The 22463-nt window shown below is 33.5% G+C and overlaps 1 protein-coding gene across 7 annotated transcripts in view; it reads left to right on the top strand.

Moving 5' to 3' along the window:
* Nucleotides 1-22463, top strand: part of Spata6 (spermatogenesis associated 6) — a 129329-nt gene that overhangs the window by 47062 nt on the left and 59804 nt on the right. For 6 of the 7 annotated variants that reach the window (XM_074080189.1, XM_074080190.1, XM_020186363.2 and 3 more), the window contains exons 6-9: nucleotides 5082-5162; nucleotides 10178-10471; nucleotides 12005-12092; nucleotides 18470-18510. In XM_074080189.1, coding sequence (XP_073936290.1) covers nucleotides 5082-5162; nucleotides 10178-10471; nucleotides 12005-12092; nucleotides 18470-18510 — 504 coding nt within the window. The remainder of the gene's footprint in view (nucleotides 1-5081; nucleotides 5163-10177; nucleotides 10472-12004; nucleotides 12093-18469; nucleotides 18511-22463) is intronic. The other variant, XM_074080192.1, reaches the window with a different exon arrangement.

Here is a 22463-nt window from a genome sequence, read left to right on the forward strand (position 1 = left end):
GTGCTTACTGTCTTAAATCAGCTTTTGACGCAAGATCATTGCCAACAACTGCCAGATAGTCCTTAGTACTATTAATGTGAAAAACGAATTCAAAGTTCCATTTGGTTTAAAATTAATTGTAATTGTGTTGTTATAAGCATCCTGAAATGTAATCAAAATAATTTTTAAAAATTCATGCACTTAGCATCCAAAATTAATCAGTAGTATATTGTTTCTTATTCTTCAAGTATCTGCCTTCTCCTTCTCTCCTTTCTCTTACCTCTATCTCATCCATCTGTCTTTCTTTTCTCTGTGTTTCTAAGGAAAGACCAAAAAATATGTGGAAGATACTCACTCTTATCATTTTGAGAAATCTAAATTAAAACCATTATATGATTTCCTCTGATTTATTTATTTTCATTTCTAAGGTGTGAGCTTGGGTCTTCACACTTGCTACACGGGTGCTCTACCACGCTTGAGGCAGCCCTGATTTTATTTTTATACCAATAAAGTAGATTGGCAAAATTTAATAAATCTGGCAATATTACAAGTATAAAAATTGTAAACTTTGGTATGGTGCTATTCCATATAAATTGGAGCAATCACAACTCAGAGTTATTTAGTAAAAACAAAGATTTCCATAGCATATGGTCTCCTATGTATGTATCTTAGATGTTCTCTCTGGTATACTCAGAACTTTCATTAGATGTGTTCTTATTATATTGTTAATAAAAGTAAAGTGGAAATAATTGAAATCCCTCTTAGTAGAAATTTGGATAGATTGATTAGAAAGTATTTATGGAATAGAACTATATTTTCATGGAAATTAAGGGTGTTAAATGATAACTTAATCTTGCCTCCTTTCCTACCATTTCTTTCAAATTCTGTTGAATTATTTTAAAGTATCTTTATCCCTGAAAATAAGTCCTTCTCTCAGGGAAACTGAGAGAAGCCCATGCTCTTTCAAAGGAGGAAAAGCAAAAAGTTTATTAGTTTGAAATTATGTGGACAAACATTTTAAAGCCAATTTTATAAAATCTTAGAATAGTCTGAACAAGGAAAATAAGGTGATATATGAGCCAATACAGTGGATTAAGTAATTTCACCTATAGGTGTAGGTTTATGATATTTTCTATACAAATAAAGAGCAACTTCACCTCACTGAAAGCATAAAAGTTGCCTAACTAGCAAATTTATTAAATGTATCTCTCTCGGGAATCCATTAGCCAGCTTCCGTATTATAAAAGTATTCAAAGAATATTTCAAGAACCATCCAGAAACCCACAATGAAAAAAATGATCAGATTTTAAGTTTTATAGTCTTTTGAAAGTAAGTTAAAATGCTGTATTATACCAAGATGATAGTATAAACTCAAGTATGTAGACCACTAACAAGGATTTATTTTTAATTTAATATGAGTTACTTTTGCATGTATTTGGAAGCTGTTAGATTACTAATGCAAAAAAGTATATAAAATTAGGATTTCTAGTACTGACACTGTGAAGAATTCAACATACACAAAACAAATATAAAACTAGAAAAAACTGAAACAATTTCAGAATACTGATAAGTAGAACCAGATAAATAGAAAAAAATTGCTACAGTTTTAGGTAAAATTGGTGGGAATTTGTGATTTTATTGTGTATGCTCCCATACCCTGCTTGCTTAGTGAGAACTGTAGCTTTATCTGCTTGTGGCTGGGCACAAAATCCAGCAGCTTTGCTACCAGAAGGGCAAGAATCAATTTTGGGCAGTAGAATAAATAGTATGTCTTCATCAGCTAACCCTGGTATATTCATTGTTAAACAGATGAAGAAACCCATAGCTTTGCTAAGTTGATTTCAGTACTAATTGGGGCCAACAGTTGACAGGGAGAACCTAGAAGCAAGAGAGCAAGAAAAGGAATGAGATAAACTCTACCCTTTCTTGGATAGCTATGGAACTCCATGAGCAGGGGAGATGGTGAGAACTTATCAAAAGTGAAAACCAAGGGAAAATGGCTGTAGGTTTGAATGTATGTCCTATCTCCAACACAGCTAATCAGCAGAATGTGGGAATGATTTTTTAGATAACCCTATAGCTACACACACACACAGATGAGACTTCTAGAAAGAATTGAATAATACAGAAGACAAAACATCTGTAAACTGGACAGAAAAATCACAGATGTAAATCCAACCATGTCAATAATTAAATATGAATGGAAAAATTTTCCAATAATAGTTTATTGCCCTAGCAGGCAACAGTGTACTCTTCAGAATAATTGTGATTCTGAATAATCTGTCCCAGGCTGGCTTTCTGAACTCATCACTGTGTCAAGGCTTCAAACCATATGCACTATCATGGATTAAAACCTGGCACTATCATGGATTTACTGAGTAATCTTGGGCAAAGCACAGTAACATATAAATATCATAGGGTTCTTGAGTAGATTATTGTAACCTTGTTTATGGTTACAGCAGTGCCTAGCACATAAAGAAGATCATAAATATTAGCCAAGTTGTTTGACAAAACACTAGTCTAGCTGTTACTATAAAGGTATTTGATAGATGTGATTAAGATTTATAAACAGTTGACTTTAAATAAAGATTATTCTTGACATTGTGAGCTGGCTTCATCTCATCAGTTGAAGACCTGAAGAGCAAAAACTGAGGTTCTTTGAATACAGAGGAATTCTGTATCAAGACTGGAACTGAAATCCTACCTGAGTTTCTAATCTGCCAACCTGCCCTACAAATTTGGTACACAAGATTACACTCCAACTTCTCTGAGTTTCCAGCCTACCCTATGAATTTCATTCAGACTTGCCATCTCCCACAATTATGTGAAGTAAATCCTTAAGATAAATGTTTCTCTGTGTATATGTATAGTCCTATTAGTACTGCTTCTTTGGAGATAAATCTCGGCTTTGAAAGGTCAGTAAAAATAATAGCTAAAATATTGAATACCCATTGTGTGACCTGCAATACATGAAGGTTAAAAAGATAAGTTACAGTCTAGGAAGTGATAGTATAAAATATAATCATGTACTTAATAATGTCATTTTGGTCAATGATGAATTGCATGTACAATGATGGCTATGTCATATATTGAGGTGTATGATAGTCCAGACTGTCTAGGTTTGTGTAAGTATATAATGACAAAACCACCTAACAACACATTTCTTAGAATGTATCCCCATCATTAATTGACACATTATGGCCAGAAATTTTTTGATACTCCTCTCTTCCAAAGGCAGAGTCAATGAACCTCATGACAAACAGATGTAATATGGCAAAGTGATAGTATTAGATTTTTAAGACAAGTCATAAAAGCACAGGGAACTTCTTCTTGAATTCTTTTTTGGTTCACTTGTTCCAGTGGAAGCCAGCTGTCATATGTGGACACTAATGTAGCTCTCTGGAGAGGGTAGAAACTGAGAAGGCTTTTGTGTGTGTGTGTGTGTGTGTGTGTGTGTGTGTGTGTGAAGTGGAAATGCTTCTTCAGAGGAGCATTTACAAAAAGTAAGATAAATTTTATTGGGAACTAGCAAAAAAAGGGGATCCTTGTTATGTAATGGCAGAAAGCTTAACAGCACAGTTGTCTGTCATAATGTAGAATATAGAACAGAAACCCAATGAAATAGGTAGTCTGTCTTTGCAGGCTTTGAGACAGTGTTAGAGTGGTTAGCTGGTTTTCTTTTGCTGCTTAAAGCACATTAGAACAGAGAGAGAAGTAGAGAAGGTTGTTTGAAAAAGTGAGTTGGAACTTAGTGTTTCTGATGATTCCCAGCCTTCTTTCTCACTTGGCAGACAAGGCTGAAATGAAGAAATGTCTTCTGAATAAAATTATTCCATCCACTGTCAGAAAATTTTGGTCTGATCGTGAAACTGAAGTTGTTACTGTAAAATACTTCATTAAAACTTCAGAAAGGTCCATCATGTTGCCTTAGAAAATAATTTAATCAAAGGTAGGTTTTTCTAAGATGTGTAAGGGATTATCTCTCAGCAGTCTCAGAAGAAGCACATTATTGAGAGCAGTGTGCCTGTATTGAGAAGTTTGTGGCTTTGGACTAATGGAGTGAAAACCAATAAAACTCACATGATAGCACCCCTACCAAAAAATAAATAAAAGCATTGTATTCCACCAGTTTGATCTGAAATGGAGAGAGATGTTACAAAGAAGAGGCTTTTGACTCTCAATATTCTATTGGTAGGACCCAAGCTCAGAACACTATATTGTTCCCAATAATCTTCTACCTGTTTCAAAGGAATTATGATTCAAAGGATGGAAGAAGAGGCCATAATGTTAGGCCAAAAAACGATGATAGTTCTGAGCAGGAATAGAAATAAATCCTAATCCAGAAATGTTCAACATTTCTCTGGCTGGATTTCAGAAGTTTTATGGGCCAGTTATTCCTATTTACCTCATGCTTTCTCCACTTTTGACCAGGCATGTCTGCAGTGATTGTCCTGTGCTTGCTACATATGTGTACATTGGTTATTTGTGGTGTAGATAACTTGTCTTTAGTTCATAGGTCTCCCAGTTGTGTAGAACTGTACTCCAGGAATTATACTGAACTTTGCCAAAGAAGTTTATCTATATGAGGATTTGATTTACATGCCAACATTGTGGATTTCAAGCTAAAATTATAAAGTTGTAAAAGGAAAAGGATGATGTTAATACACATATATATATATGTATATATGTGTGTGTATATACACACACACTCATTGGGACAATTATCATATTTATTTCTTGACCACATAGTTAAATATGTATTAAGTTTTAAAACTAAGAGGAGCTGAAATCTATTAGATATGCTCCTATATTTATGACTATAATGTTATATCATAGCTCAAAAGTCTTAACAATTTGACATAAAGATACTTGACAATGAAAAAAATCCTAACTAGTCCATGAAAGTAATATAATCATGCCTAACTAAATCATCAGCAGTGAAACTATTTCTTGCTAAGATTTAGCATTACTGTGTTGTCTTTAATAAGTTTAAACTAAGAAATTAAGTACTGAACCTTGGAAAGTATTTATTATTTTAGGCCATATTCTCATATGTCTTTTTAAATGGAAATTTCTAATAGTACCCTCTTTTTCCCTCTCAGGGAATTGCTCCAAAGCTGGAATTTTCTACAACTTCAGTGATTACTGAATGTCTGATAAGTTCAAGGAAGTGCCGCACTCAGGTTAAAATTATTTAAAATATTTAAAAATTTATTTGTTTATATTAATGGCCATTTGATAAGCTTTTCTCCTTTATTTTGGCTGTGGCTCTTTCACCCTTTTTTGTTCATTCATTAAGTAAAACAGTTAACAAAGGTACTTAATGATCACATCTTAATAAATGTGAGAATGAAAAACGTGTTCCATTTGATAGTGGATGCCATGGTGTTTTATTTTAGTTCATGGACTTTTTATGCAAAGAAATCAGGCTGCCAGAAAATTACTAATACCAAAAGTCCTATAGATGTACGGCTTCTGTATATCTTGCAGCAAAAATGCTACCCATTAGAAAATCATATGAAAAAAAGTTTCAAAGGATACCTTTTAGTAAATGTGATAGAGCTTCTCAGACTAGGATATTGCTCTTGAGTGAATGTAGTTTCTTTTTGTTGTTGTTGTTGACATTTCCTGGGTTTGAATTCTGGCCCTCACACTTGCTAGGCAGGTGCTCTAACACTTGAGCATGTCCCTAAGCTCTAATGTAGTTTCCTGAGTTTGTCTAATTCCTTAAGGGATGGTTGTTCAGTTTGGTGACCATACTGTTCCTGTAAGATCAAAGGAAACTTGGACATTCCAGTCCTTCTATGTTTGTGAAAACTGCCTTTAACAAGCTGTCTAATATTCCAGTCTGGTCTAAATTCTTACTGAGCTATAAGATGGTCTTGTGCTGGACAACATACCTGTGCAGACGTTACCTAAATCAATGTCCTGGCATCACTAATATGCAGTTGCATCATGACCAGGTAACGATCTATCTGTGATGAGGAACCAGTAATATGTAAAGCCCAAAGCACTCAAACAGGGCAGGACTGGGCCTATTAAGTAAAGAGGTTTATCCAATAAATTTGCTGAAGATAACTATGACTTAAACTAAGAAAGGTAAAATGTAGCTATAGAATTATTAAAGTATCCATTCTTTGCTGAGCAAGTTATTTCAGAGTCAAGCTGTAGCTATTTATCTTTTAAACACAGCTATTAGAAATCCAGCAACAAATGCTTTCCAAATATGGAGATATTTTATTGACTTGTTTTTGAGATATGTGTTGTGCACATTTGTAAATTGTTAGAGATGCTTTGCCTGGACCCAGATAATTTTTCTTTCCATACTGAGTATGCTAGCTAATGGATGGATTGAAAAGTATTATTTTTCTCTTTAACTTTTGTCTGAAGAATAGCATTCATAGAGAAGTAAATACATCCCAAATGTACAGCTAAGTAAAAGATCCTCTTCTAAATGTGAAGCCATCATCCATTAGTAGCTTCATTGCACTTGTGAACTAACATTTTCCATTGAAGCTTCTACATAAAATACTGCTTTTTTTAAACTTGGAATTTCAATGATTGTCATTTGATCTGTGTTGGGCAGAGAGGTGAAAAAATTTGGTGTTAGTGTTGAAGAAAATATGGTTTAGGGCTGTGGATATAGCTCATGAGGCCCTGGTTCAAACTCATTACAAGCGCAAGTGCTCAAGCACACACACTCAGAAGAAAATATGCTTTTCCTATAGACAGATGTGGCCAGGTACCAGTGGCTCATGCTTGTTATCCTAGCTACTCAGGAGGCATAGATTAGGAGGATTGAGGTTGGAAGACAGCTGGGGCAAATAGCTTTCAAGACCCTATCTCCAAAATATGCAACACTAGAAAGGGCTGGTGGAGTGGCTCAAGTGGTAGTGTTCTGCCTAGAAAGCCCAACACCCTCACTTCAAACCTCAGTACTGCCAAAAGAAAAAAAAAAGAAAGAAAGAAATACACAGATCTGGGTTTAAGCTCCTCATAAGGCTGTCGTGAAGATTAAATTCAAGAATATAGGCAGTGTGCCTGACATATAACATAATGAGTCTTGCAGCTATTACTAAGGCTATTTTTAAATTAAGATAATTGATGGAGATATATAAGAAATCTTAAATATAAGGTAGAAAATGTCTAGTAGGCACAATAGAGATTTCACTTTTATATTAAATTTCTGAATGTTAGTAGTCCTGGATCTTACTTAAGAAGATGATAAATCCACCTTTTCCCTAAGTGCATATTAGTTAACATTTTCATGGCTATAAAGTGGCATTTTCAGTTTCAAAGATGATAATAAAGCAAACAATTTTGATTTTGGGGGGGAATGAAATAAACTAAAATTATTTAGGTTTTTAGGTTTATTAAAATATTTGTAATAATCTTTATTCTTTTTGCACTTTATTTTCAAATTTAACATTTGCCAACAATTTAATGAACTGAAACATTAAGCATATTATGATTTTTCTGGGAAAAAAATAGTTTTCTTTTCATTTTTTTCTCTTTTCTTTTTTTTAACCATGCTAGGGTTTGAACTCTGGGCCTTGTGCTTGCTAGGCAAGCAGTTTATAGTCTACCACTTGGGTCCTATCACCCTCATCCCTATTTAGTTATTTGTACCTGCTGCAAAGTGGAATTATTACTAAGTAGTTAAATATCAGTAACAACATTGATATGCTCATTATCATGTAGGTTTTGATGTATAGCAAACCTCGCTAACTTAATGGCCTAAAACAGCAAATGTTTCTACTGGGTAACTCTTTTGGTCTGGATTGGCTGAAGAGGACTGAATGATCTAGGGTGGCATCACTCATACATGTGGCATTTGGTGGATGTTTTTTGTAGAGGAACCTTTTCTTTCTGGTGATGAGGTTGATTTTTAATGGGGCTATGGCCTTAAGAGTCTCATTGTCTAGCAGGCTTAAAATTCTGACTTATTTACATAATGGCAGAAAGATTCTAGAATAATAGTTGACAGCCAGGTTTCAAGTCTCTCTTTTTGCCACATTGACTTTAGGTCAAAGGAGTTTACATGCTCAAACCCAGAGTCATCCTAGGAGGAGAAATTTACGTATAGATACAGGAAGAGTGATTACGGCAGTCATTTTGTAAACAGTATAACACAGCCAGTATTTTGAGTTTTATTAGGCATATACAGGGGCCATTAAGGAATGAGTAGGATTCAACAGTATGCATTTGTAGTAGATAGTATATAGTTTATAACTTCCTCTAGTAGTGAGCAGCAATGAAAAACTTAAGTGAAGAGGATGGGATTGGTTATGTGAAGTCTGGCATAGTCAGAGATGGATATTAAGAAAGAACTTCAAGCATTGCTGAAATGGATGGTTATGAGATCAGCTGGGGCTGAATACTAAAAATGCATAAAGGACAAGGGGAAAGATCTCTAAGCACTAAGGAAGTGCTGAGAACAAGTAATGGATTCAGTCAGAATAAAAGTAATAGGTTGAGGATAAGCTTTTTGGTAAGCAAAATAAACAGTTGGGGATACAATGCATTCCGTTCAGTGATGAAATTCAAAATGCAGTAGGAAGTGATAATTAAAGCTGAGAAAGAGGAACTTTAATTCCAGAGTCTTGGAAAGATTCATTGCTTGAATGTTTTAGCAAACATCTAAGATCCTTTCTAGTGCCAGAATTCCTTACTTCTGTGAGTCAGTGTGATGTCATAAAGATGGATAAAGACAGTGGAAAAGTCTGAATTACTGAAGTTGTTGAACAAAGTGAGAGAAGGTCCAGGAGAATAGCAAGAACTATGGATGAAAGAAAGGTGAAATGATCTGATGCTACTGGTCTGTATGAGACTAATAGATTTATTTTTCAATTAGAAAAATTATTTTTTCTTTCCTCTGTATTTACTTAAAATATTTTTGACTTTTCTCCCTTCAATTCACATTTGTGTTTTGTTTACATAGGTACTCTTAGCACATAGGGAGGGGAATTGAGAAAGCAGAGAAGGAAGTAGGATTGATAGCTTTAAAACGTGACTGAAGCTAGGAAGACATTCAAAGGTTCTCAGCTGCCCATTTTTCCTAATTGAAAAGTCTAACTAATGCATGAAGAAATCTTAAATTACGTACTTACAATCCAACTATTAAGGCATTTATAAGAAAGAATATATTTGAATAAAAGATTAACCTAATAAATTAGAAAAATTAGAGCTATCAAATTTGTTTTCATCTTTATTTTGTTTGAGATGGGATTACTCAGGTTGGCCTTGAACTCCTGTGCTCCACAATCCTCTGGCCAAAGCCTCCTGAGTAGGTAAGACTACAGGCATGTGCTACCACACCTGGCTCAAAGTTGTTTTTAACTTCAAAAATTTCAGACTGCTAACCAGTTTTATAAGAAGATAAATTACCCATTATTAAAGTTTCTGATATGTCTTTTATACATTTTACTTTTACAATAATATGGGCCCAAACTTAAGGCAATATGTTTATCTGCTACTGAATTGTAAAATTATAGCTTGGAAAGGACCTTACAATCATAGTCACCTTACATAACTCAAACAATACATTCATTAAAATATGCACATTAAAATATGTGTGATTTTCTTTTCACACATGTTATATGTGATTAGAGTAGAATGAATGAAACTTATTTCTATGGTTTTCTTCATAAAGATTTCATAAATAATTAGACATGTATTTTTTGTTGCTGTTTGCTTTTGAGATAGGGTCTTGCTATGTTGCCTAAGCTGGCCTTGAACTTGTGATCTTCCTGCCTCAGCCTCCTGAGTAGCTAAACGTGTATTTTTTAAACATTATTAGCATAGTGCTTTTAAGTTAAATAGCCAATTATTTGAATATTTAAACAAAAATGATTACCAATGTTTGCATTAATTTTTTAGAATACTGAATAATATTTTTTACTTTGTTCTTATATTTTACAAATGATTAAGTATTGGGCTATAATTTTTATAAAGTTCTTGATAGACATAAGGAGGAAGTTTAATACAATAAACTTTATTAACTACTATACAAAGAATTATCTGGAGAATATAGATTTGATTTCTTCCTGGATCAACACAGACAGGAGAGACCTATCTCTAGTTGACTTTAATACCATTTGTATCTTAATTAAATTACCTTTTAAAGTACTCTAGTCTCTACCTGTAGGATATTTTAAAATATTTTCTGCCCACATTAATTTTTACTCTTTATGTTTAGGATAAATTTACTTACCATTCGACTCCAGTTGACAAATCACACAGTAGACTACCAGGCAGAACATCGAGATCACAAAAGAAAAAATCCAAGTCACCTGACAGAAATAAATATTGTGTAAATGCAAAAAACTACGAACAGCCTACAATTTCTTCAAAATCGCACTCTCCATCTCCTTACACAAAAAGACGTATGTGTGAGCTCTCTGAAGACACCAGGCGGCGGCTGGCCCATTTAAACCTGGGACCCTATGAATTCAAAAAAGAAACAGATAAACCTCCATTTGTGATCAGACACGTATGTGCTTCTCTTAAGCATTTCCATCTGAAATTGATCAGTCTTTTCTGCCACTAAAATATTTTGAAAAGCCTTTCAGCTTCTAGTTTATATTAATAATTTTCTTTCCTGAACTGTTAGCCAGAAATCTAAAATGGAAAATTAACTTAAAATAAAAAAATGTGCTTTTTTCAGTCATCCAATCTGACACAGATCGCTCCATTATGACTTGCCATGTTGAATCCTGTAAGAGCCATTTCCTTTCCTCTTATGCAGTGGGCAACAATATAACTCCACAAATTGAACTTGGTTGTAATAGACTTTCATGCTGAAATGGGAAAGTAGGGTTTTTAAAGATAAGCAGATGTTCTTGATGAAAAGAAAGACCCCCACCCATTCCAGCCTTTAAAAAATTACAATGGAAAATAAGTATCCTTTGATAGTAAGTCTCTTGGGAAAGGCTTGTGTAATGAATCTTTGAAGCAAATCATTATTTGATATATATGTAGGGGAAGGCCTGTGAAAGTGTGGAGAGAGTTAAGTATAACATAGTTCTAATCATTTTATACAGAAGCTTGCTTTTGTTATGGTTGAAGCTTAGAGCCCTGAGTCAACTAGACTCTGCTAAAATTAAGGGTCTGTAATCAGATATTTAACAAAGGACTGTCTCAGAGTCTTCATATTTTCCTGAATTTTTATAAAGTATTTCCACCTTAAAAATAATTCTTTACTAAAAAACTTTCAAATTGCTAAAAATTCTAATTAATTTATATTTTTAATTAATTAATATGTAATTTAAATCCTATAGAAGCAAGAAAAGACATTTTGGAATAGTTATAAAATATTTGATTTTAATTTCTCTGTTTTTTCTAAATTCTAACATAAGTTAATCCAACATGCAAATATGCCCATTTGGTGCTCTAAAAACTTTTGAACATATGCCATCTGAAAGTTCAGACTTTTCTTGGTCATATCTTTTTGAAACAACTTATGCCTTAATCAACACTTCATTTTCTCTTTTTATTTTGATTATGAATCCGTTATTTAAAACTAAGTAGATTTTTTTTCTTTCAGTGGTACTGAGGTTTAGAACTTAGGGCCTCACACTTGTTAGGCAGCTGCTCTATAACCAGAGCCACTCTACTAGCCCTTTTTGTGTTGGGTATTTTTGAGAGAAGGTCTTGATAACTGTTACCCAGCTGGCCTCAAACCTCAGTCCTGATCTCTGCCTCCTGAGTAGCCCAAGCTTAGACTTGTGTTTTAAATTATTGCTCTTTTAAAAATTTATTTTAGTGTAAAACAATCTAGGCAGTAGGGCAGTGAACATTTCAATTGCAAAACTATTTGTTTTAAAGTAGGCACAAATATATAATTTTTTCTGGAGTTTAACTTCAAAGCTGATTAAAAAAATGAGTGGCAAAATACTTGACTAATGTCTGACTTTGGCACATTAACCTGTTATGTTGTATATGTACTTTAGTTGTTTGGTGCCACGAGAGATTGAGAGTAGTAATGTTTAAGCTCTTTTACATTGAAAAATCCTGCTTCCTGTAGGTTGATCCCCCAAGTCCCAGGGCTGATACTTTGTTTGGATCTTCTGGCAGAGACTGTGAAAGAGATGGGTGGTCCAGGATGCACAATGGTAAGTGAGACCTCTTTCTTCAAGACTTTAGTTTCCTACACTACAGTAGAGCCTTTAACTTGGCATCAATTAATGAAAACAGAATCTTTGCTGTATTGTTAGGTAACATGGTAAAGTGTACCATTATATAACTTGTAGGACATTATCCCTAAAAATAATAGAATTTCTATGCGCTATAAACCATATTCTCCTTTCAGATTCAAAATAAATTTTACGTATTGAAGACTGTGTGTGCTATCTTATAGAAAAAAATAAGCTTAATTTTGTTCTGTTAAAAATTTTCAAAACTTACTTGACTATAGAATACACTTTTTTCACCTTAACATCTTTGTAGAAAGGCTTTGGAAAAAACACTGTAGTGAAAGAATTCAGTTATGGGTTTTGAACATCTACTTAGACATATTTTTGAATACTTGCTCTGCCACTTATTTAAGCTTGGCATTCTTGAAAAACTAATTTGGGGCTGGCAAAGTGGCTCAAGCAGTACAGCACCTGCCTAGCAAGCGTGAAGTCCTGAGTTCAAACCCCAGTGCTGCCAAAAAAAAAAAGGAAAACTAATTTTAACTACTTTGATAATCAGTTTGTTAATTAAAGAATGAAGATAACGTGGGAAATGTTACTATGTACAATGCTGTAGTATGCAAAAGCTTAGTAAAATCAGCTATCGATATAACAATAATTATTTATATTTCTAAAAAGATATGTTCTTTAAGTTTAATTTAAAAGAATATATTTATCCCCAGTCACTATGATTAGATAAGCTTCTTCTTAAGTTAGTAAGATAATTTTCTGAATCATATTATATTAAAGGATATGTAATTTTAATATCTGCAGTAGTGGCTAGTGAGTTCAGCAAGTGTTCACTAGAAGCCTTTAATTACTGTGCACTGAGAAATCTATAAAGGAAGAAAAATATGATAGAAAGAAAAATGGAGTCATCACATGTAGTGAACTCTGACTCTTGCTATTTCTAAACTATAGTGTTTAATCTCTTTTTTAAAATGAGGAAATGAAACACTCTCTTCTGAGAACATGCAGAGTTTGTGCTTCTTTATTCACTTTTTAGCACTAGCACAGAGATAGATGTGGTAATCAATAAGTCTTTTATATCCAGAATAGTAGATTAAGTGAAATTAAAAACAGATGTTACACTCTGTTTGCCCTCTTGGAAGAAACTTATGGACACGGAAAATGAGTTTTACAATCAAGCCAATGAAAAGTAACTTCATTATAGATGTTTGGAAGCTGTTTTTTTGAGCATTTAAGTGTCTGATTTCTCTTGACAGTTATGTATCTGCCAGCAGAACTGCTAACTGAAGCAGTCAGCTGCCAATGTAGGGATACAGAGAGGTCAAAAATGAGTCATTGTTTTTTCAGCTTCTTATTTTGACATCTTCTCAGACTTACAGAAATGTAGAAGCAGTACCAAAAATTCCCCTATTCCTTTCACTTAGGACACACAAATATTAATGCTTGCTGTTTTTTCTCTTCCTCTTCTGCTTTCCCTCCCTATATGTGTCTGTGTAGAAATTATTTAATAAGGACATTGCTATGAACAGTTTGTGTGTTTAAGCCCTAACCACCAACATAATTATATTTAGAAACTGTCCTTGTTGATTAGATATAAATGAGCTCATGAGAGTGGGCCCCTGTGGTAGAATTGGTACCCTTTAAGAAAGACCAGAGAGCTTGTTTTCCCTCTCTTTTCTCTATTTCCTCTCCTCCCCTCTCCTCTCCATCACAGGAAGACTTTAGAAAGCAGCCATTTGCAAGCCAGGGAGAACAATTTTACCAGAACCTGATTGTCAACTTAGAGCCTCCTGAACTATAAGGAATAAAATTTTCCATTGTTTAAGTCCTCTAATGTTTAAGTATTTTGTTATAATAGCTTGTGAAGACTTAATACAGACATTACATTCTGTGATGAATTCTCCAAAAGTAGGAAATTAGCAATGATACAATGTTAACTAAACTATACACCTAAATCAGATTTTGCCTATTGTCCTAATTTTATATTCATAGCAAAAGAAATCTCATGGAAGTCTAATGCTGTCATGTCTCTTTAATTTTCTTTCTTTTTTTTTTTTTTTGATGCTGCTGGGAATGGAACCTAGGACCTTGTACATGCTAAGCAATCCCCAACCTTTAATTTTCTTTAATATTGATCAGTTTCTTAGTCTTTCTTTGTGTTTAATGACGGTGACAATTTTGAAGAGCTCAGGTCAGTTGTTTTGTAGCATGTCCTTCAGTTTGGTTTTCTTAATTTTTCCTCTTGATTAAATTATTCATTTTTCAGTGATGTGTCAGGAGTTGCTTTGTTACTAGTAACCTAAATTTTGCTCACTTGATTAAGATGGTAGCTGCGACATTTCTTCAGCATAGAGGTATGCATTCCTTTGTAATTATGAGGAGAAACTTTGAGACTAAGCAAAAATCCTCTTACATCTCAACTTTGACCCCTTTAGTATATACATTTATGGCATATAGTCCTAAGAATGAGAGTTAGTCAGTTCTCTGTATATATGAGTTCCACATCCATGGGCTCAACAAACTACAGATCCAAATTACTTGTCAGAAAAATGTTTTCTGTACTGAGCATGTACAGACTTTTCTTTATTGGCATTATTCCTGACCCAATATAATACAAGAACTGTTTGTACAGCATTTACATTGCATTAGATATTGCAAGTACTCTAGAGAATATGTAAAGTATTCTGAAGACTATGCATAGGTTATATGCAGGTACTATGCCATTTTATAGAAGAAACTTGTGAATCCATGAACTGTGGTATCTGCAGGTGGCCCTGGGACCAATCCCTGATAAATAGTGAAGACTGACAATATTAAAAGTCAGAGTAAACAGTTTTACGTGAATGAAGTGCAAGTGAAGGAGAGATGGAAAACAATGTTATATGCCTTTCCTTTTTAAAAGGTTCAGTCCCCTGAGAAGTATTAAACCTTGGTTTCATTCCATAAAGCTGAATATCCTAGATTTTCTTGTCATAGTAATTGACTCATGGCAAATTCATTGCCCTTTGTTTGATGGAGATTCACAGAAGAACAGACTATTACATTACCATTGGATAATAAAGATGGATAAATGCTCATAAAGGATTATAGGGGCACATGCGCTTTGAAGGTTCAAGTACGCACACATACTCAGAATCAGAAAATTTTTGCAATAAATAACAGTAGTACAGTCTTCCAGAGCAGGATTCATTTTCTTGAAGGGAAAGTAGTAGTACCCTTAGCAGAGAACTATGAAAGTTGCCAAAATAGAGATTGACACATAAGAAACACATATTAGCTCTGGTTGTCAAAATAGGGCTTGAGAATTACTTTAACAGAATGAATTGATACAAAGATACCTAGTTTTAGGTTAAAACTCATTAAATCCTTTGCTAAAAGTCAGGATTGATCCCTAGAAAATGAGTCATATCTGAGCCTGTTCAACCATGGAGAGAGGAAGAATACAGAGGACTAAGTAATCAGTCTAGTTTCAGTGTGAATTGTCCTTTAGGACAAAATGGATCTCATTTTCATATACACAGCTGCTAAGGAAATGTTTTCATGACTGCTTCATTTGTTTTTAATCAATATTGTTAGTCACTACCTAGCATTTGATTCCTTCAATTACATATCACATCCAGTTTGTTGACAAATCTATAATCTTGATGTCAGTTTCGAGACTAAATATACTTTTATTCTATGCTTTTGTTGTCTAATAAGGATATCTACTATGCTTATGCTCATGGAGGTAATGTTGAATTACCCAAAGACCCCAATTCCATTGCTTGCTAGTTAGATAGGAAGTCAGTTTTTTGACATGGAAATGATAATCAGTCCTACCTATTTTATTAGTCTGGTCAGACTGCCATAACAAAATACAATAGTGGCTTAAATAACAAACATTTATTGTGCCACATTTCTGGAAGTTGAGAAATCCAAGATCAAGATATCAGCAAGATAGGTTTTATTCTGAGGTTTCTTTTGGTTTGTGGGTATCTACCATGTCATTATGTACTCAATGTGACCTCTTTTTTTCCCCCCCATGTATATAGAGAAATGGAGAGGGGTATCTCTCTGCTGTCTCTTCTTATGAGGGAACTGATCCCATCATGAAGGGGACCCTAATTACCTCCCGAATACCATCACACTGAGAATTAGGGCTTCAACATATGAATCTTGGGGAAGTAGGTACAAAAGTCCATAAAATCTATTTCATGAGGTTACTGGAGAACCAAGTAATAGCTAATGACATTTGTTAAATGGATGTTTTCTGCTAGCTGCTAATCTTAGTACCTCATTATTATTTATTTCTAGTCTGTAGACAAAGAAACCTGAAGTTTAAAGTTATTCAAGATTACGCACACAAGATCTGACCTCCCTCTTGTCTTTTTTATCACACTTTTCTTGATGGGGACCCACTTAATAGGCCAAGGTCAAATTTCTCCACCTTTATGAAATTTTTTCCTGCCTGCCTTCAACTTTAAGGCATTACCCTCTGATATGACTTTTTTTTTTAATCAGTTGTCTGTACCATTCTGACTTTTACCCTGTTCTTTTATGCCGATATTATTCAACCTAGTGTAACCTAACAAAAATAGATTTTAAGTACTTCATGGCCATGGGCCATGACTTTTATCTTTTTTATGTCCTGCATGTAGAATTTAGTTGGTACCTAACTGTTGGTGAGAATGCTTAAATGTGAACATTGGGAAACCTCCGATCAAAGTAATAGCTTAATTTGTAAATTTATGAAAGAAAATTATAAACCTGTTCAAAGTAGGCTAAATTTATAAGTGGTGCATGAAAAGTGGAAGACATATCAATGTTTCAACATATTGAGATTTTTAATATTGTACTAGCTGCAAGAGAATATATGATACTTCCTAATTATTATCTCAATCTTCAGAGTACTAACTCTGAATTAGGAGAATTAGGCTATGTCCTGTCATTCTTTTGTTTGCTTGTTTTTCTGCTACCTTGTTCATACTGTACATTGGACTTATAGGGAAGAGTTGTACTGGAGTTTTTACTTTTAATTTTGAAAAGCGATTGAATGAAATTGAGAAGCTGGCCTTGGGTGAAAGACTTGACATATTTTAGCTGATTTCTAGCATGATTCAGGGCAGCTAAAAAACAAATATTTTGTGCCATGAAATAAGGCTAAAGAATGTACAATACAAACTTTCTTAGGTCTGTTTCTTTATAGCTAATTTTTCTGTATAAAGTTATTTGAGAAAATTAGAGTCAGGGTAACTTTGAATAGAATAAGTGAGGAAGGATTATTGCAAATTCTGATTTTTTTATATAAATATAAGATTTTTATAATACTTAAACTTATTGAAATTTGCTCCTTTAAGAAATGAATCAATCTCAGTCTACATGTACAGTGCAGTCTCATGGTCTTAGTGAGAGATTAGAACTATATTTAGAATATATGTGATTGACACTGTGCTGGAACCTTTACAAGGTAAAAATTTAAATCTTCACATTGACTCTGAGGTAAAGTATTGTTTTCATATTCTTAAAATAAGGAATGAAACACAGATGAATTGTATAACTTGACTAGAAAAATATATGTAAATGATAGAATTGGAAATTGAACCCAGGCTTGTTTGAGTTAGAATTTGATATTAATGATATTAATATCAGTAATCATGGTTAACATTTATTTTAGTGCCTTTAGTTTTATTTTATATAGTTAAATTAGTTAGTAACATCTAACATAATCATTAAAACAATATAATAAAAGAGGTGCATCAGATAGATGAGGAATCTTGACTTAAAAAGATTAAGTAAAATACCAAAGATCATACAGTCAGTACTGAGGTCTGGAATATGTAATACAGATCTGTCCTTTAACAAAGCAGCTGTACATTACATTCCACTATCACCATCTGAAGCTTGTTCTATTCATTATTCTCACCTGATTCTAGCATGGACTCCAAGAACACATGTAGTTGACAATATCTGTCAAACATATAAATACAAATAACATTTCATCATAAACTGGCTTATCAAGTAAAATTATACATTTTGTGTACACAAATTCATTCTCCAAATAAAAATCATTCCTGTCTACATTCAGATATTTCCTACTGTAATGAAAATAGCATTTATAAAATCACTTAATTGTTAAAGCATTGAGGTAGAGTGTAACTTCTTGGTTGACCATATTAGTTTATATAACATTGTTGAAGAATTTTAATGAATTTCTGAAATCTATATCAATTATAGTCATGGAAACAGTGATAATAGCAAAGTGAAGTAAAATGAAGATGTGAAGCCAATTTATCTCCTTGATGTGAGATCTATCTATCTAGCTATATACATATATGTATATATAAATTCTGTTATACATCCTTTTTCAGAACATTCTCATCTTGGCTGCTACCGACCCAAAGATTATAAGGTATGTCAAATGAATTGCAGATTGATAATTGTCCCAGATTTCAGACAACAACGTAAGTATATTTCTGATGCTTAGAGTCAGACAGGGATTAGCATATTCATTTAGTAAAAAAAAAATTACCGAAGCAATAATTGTCACATCATGAAATGTCATAATTTTGGCAGCTAGGTCAAGTGGTATAATAAGCTGTTAGCACTGAATGTGTTCCTATAATCATTTTGTGGATTTTGATTATTCATTTAGATTAATTAATTATTGAATGTGAGTATATGTATGGTGTGTGTGTATGAGAGAGAGACAGAGACAGAGAGACAGAGAGAAATTTGTTAATTTTGCTACACATCAAGTATTTCCAAACTTGTTATTCACAGAACGTCCTGGTGATTTTTGCAGTATCTGTGTTCAGTTTATACTACTTTGTTTAAATTCCCTTTCTTTGCATTTTTCTCACTATTATAAAGAATCAGAATCACATGTTTTGTCTTTGAACAATGTGTGGAACCGAAACAATGTTACTAAATTCTGGCTAGATATTGGGGTTTGCATATCAATAGCTAAGGATTTGGACTGAAAGAGAATTGAAAAAGTTAATACATTTTCCTTGTAATTCAGTGTTAGTGTATTTCCACGTGCCATGTAACAAACTTGCAATCATCTAAATCATTTTGGATATCATATTAAACTATCTGCAATAACACTGTAAGTTCATGTCCTACCTTTGAGAAGTATTACCTCACAGTTTCTTTTTTGTCCCTAAGTGAAAACATCTTTAAAACAAATGTCATTGTACTTGCACTTGGAAAAACAAAACACAATAAAGAAAATAAAAAACATAACTTTCTCTCTCTTTTTTATTTTTTTTGAGGTACTGGGGCTTGCTTGAACTCAGGGCCTTCACCTTGAGCCACTCTACCAGCCCTACTTTTGTGAAGGGTTTTTCAAGATAGGGTCTTGCAAACTATTTGCCTGGGCTGGCTTTGAACTGCGATCCTCCTGATCTGTACCTCCTGAGTAGCTAGGATTACAGGTGTGAGCCACCAGTGTCCAGCCATAGCTTTCTCTTTAATAGCAATGTTTATTTATCTGAAAACAATTTATTTAATTGCTCACTGGTACTAAATATTAGCGTAGTACTTTGCAGTGCTTTATAATAAAAGAAATATGGAACAGTTAATGAGTCAAGCCACTGTGTGACTAGGAACCTAATCTACCAGTGTCAGAATCATCCAGGTGGAACTTTATTTATTTATTACAGGCTTAGTAAATTGAAATTTCTGAGATTGGAGCAATTTTCTATTTTGAACAAGTTTTCCTAGTGATTCTTATGCAGTGCTCTTGCTACCTATCAAGGATTTGCATTTGAAAACCACTGGTGTACACTGTAGATATAGTACAGATAGAAAAGGCCATCCCTGTGTAGTGTTTGTGTAGGTTGTCCCTTGTTTAAGGGTGTCCCTAGTGTAGGCCTGATATAATGATATAATTCACCTTGTCCAGGTGCATCCTATTGTGTGTAATTTACTCAATCATGCATACACACTAATGCCTTGGTATATGTAGTATGTAATGGGAAATGTTTATATATATATATATATATATATATATATATATCCATATACTTACGTATGCCTTTCATACCTGCATATTGATACATATACATGTATAGCTATATCTATCTATCTATCTAGAGATATATACACAGATATCAAAGCATAGTGTTCAGCCTCCTGCAAGGAAGCTTCCTTAGTTGTCCTGTCTAAAGGACAAACCTTTCTTTGTCCATTTCCTTCAAGTAATGTCCCACAATTTATCTTTTTAAAAACTCTTCATCTTTTATTAATCTATAAGAGTCAGGATAGCAAGTTGATCTTGCTTTTTTATTTTTTGGTGGTCCTGAGTGTTGAATGATTTTGCCTATTGATCATTGCTAATACCTAACTTCTCTTTTTATTTTTAAGATAGTCTTTATCTGTTCTTTTGGGCAAACTCAACTCTCTTTACCAAGTGTGCATAATAGCTATCTTTTCTCATAAATACTCATACTATTTTAGTCTCTTTTCTATTGCGTTACTCCATCCTGAATCACTGGATTCTTTACTTCCATTTATAGTTCCATATGTCTTCTGTATAATAGGTAGTCATTTAATGTGTTGGTTCTCATTGGGAATTATGAGGCATTTTAAACATTTACAGGGGCATTGTTATTATTATTTAGGGGAACTGCTCTGGGTATCTAATGAGCTGAGATGACAGATGTTCTACAAAGTGTGGGACAATTTCAAACAACAAAGGATTATTTCATATCTCAGATGGCTTTCAGATGTCTCATCAAATGTTATAAAGTTAAAAAACATACCAATAATTATTAGAAACTAGAGTTTAAATGTACAATAAAGCAGAATTTTTACATCAGTTTAAAATATACAATGTATTATAGGAATACAAGTATAGTATAAAGATTATACTTTGCTTTATTAAAAAGCTTGTACTGATGAAGTTCAAGGCTACTCTTTTATTTTTCTGGTTTGGTATGGAATGACTTCTGAACTTCTTACATTTTTAAATTCCAAACTTATATAAACAAGTACAAGAATCTGATATGTTTTCTAGAGTAGCCAAGCTTGAGCATTTATAAATTGAGGTACAGATTATCTTTCATTTATCATTAGATTATAGTTTAGGTAATACATTCATTTTGTTGTTGCTATTATTGTTGGAAGTGGATGTACCACTACTGGGCTTATATCCAAAGGATATGCAAGACATCATATAATTGAGACACCTTCACACCCATGTTTATGGCAGCATTGTTCATCATAGTCAAGCTATCAAGTCAGCCTAATACTCATCAGTCAGTGAATGTATAAAGAAAATATTATTCAGCCATAAAGAAGAATGAAATTGTGTTTGCAGGAAAATGGATGGAACTGACTAAATAAGCCAGATTCAGAAAGACAAGTATCATGTTCTCTCATATGTAGAATCTAGACCTAAGACAACATGACATGAGTAAAAAAAGGAGAGTGTTGAGGGGGGGAAGGCAAAAGCAGAGGGTAATAGGGATGAATATAACTGAATGAAAACAGAAGGATGAAAACCATTAAGATTATACAAAAGGGGTAGATAAAAAAGTAGCAGAGGAAAAAAGGGAAAAAATAAAACAGATTCATAGCAAACCTGAAAAAAAAGAGATTAAAAAACAAAAGTGTGTGTTAAGCAATTTGTAAATGTTGACAACACGTTTAATACATTTCCTTTCAAAACAAAGAAGAGGGCAATATGAAATATTTATTAAAATGTAGGCTGTCCTACTTATGTCTGGCTACAAAGACCTTAGTGTCGATGACTAAAACAACAGAAACTTACTTAAGATCAGAATGCTAGCTAACACAATTCCTAATGAGGGTTCACTTCCTTGCTTACATATAATTGGCTTTTCTCTGTGGCCTCAGCTGGCAGAGAGGAAGAGTGAGCTCTCTGATATCTAATTCCCATTCCATTAGAGCCCCACCGTCTGACCTCATTTAATCTTAGTTAATATGGTTAATACCTCCTTTATCTTTCTAATTTCTTTACTGGCTCTATTTCTTTTAGCATAAATATAGTAAAATCAATTTACATTTCTGTAATGGATTCCAGTGTGAAAACTTTTATTTATTACATCACGGGGTTAGATGCAACTTTATACATTGAACAGGAAGTTTTACTTCCCATCTTAAATGGCAGAAAATAGATTCTGCAAAACTCTTGTGAAAAAACAAAAATAACAACACGCTACTCATTCTGCAACCCTGTTTCTCTGTCATCTACTTTTTTTTCTCCTTTTATTGCTAGGAATTCAAATGAATGTTGCTTCCTCTTCATTATCCTTCACTCCTGATATATTTGGGGAAATGAATTTTATAAGAACTTTCAGAATCGAACTATCCCTACATGTCTTTAAGAGAGATAGA

The sequence above is a fragment of the Castor canadensis genome, chromosome 7 (assembly GCF_047511655.1).
Source record: "Castor canadensis chromosome 7, mCasCan1.hap1v2, whole genome shotgun sequence".
NCBI classification, from domain to species: Eukaryota; Metazoa; Chordata; class Mammalia; order Rodentia; family Castoridae; genus Castor; species Castor canadensis.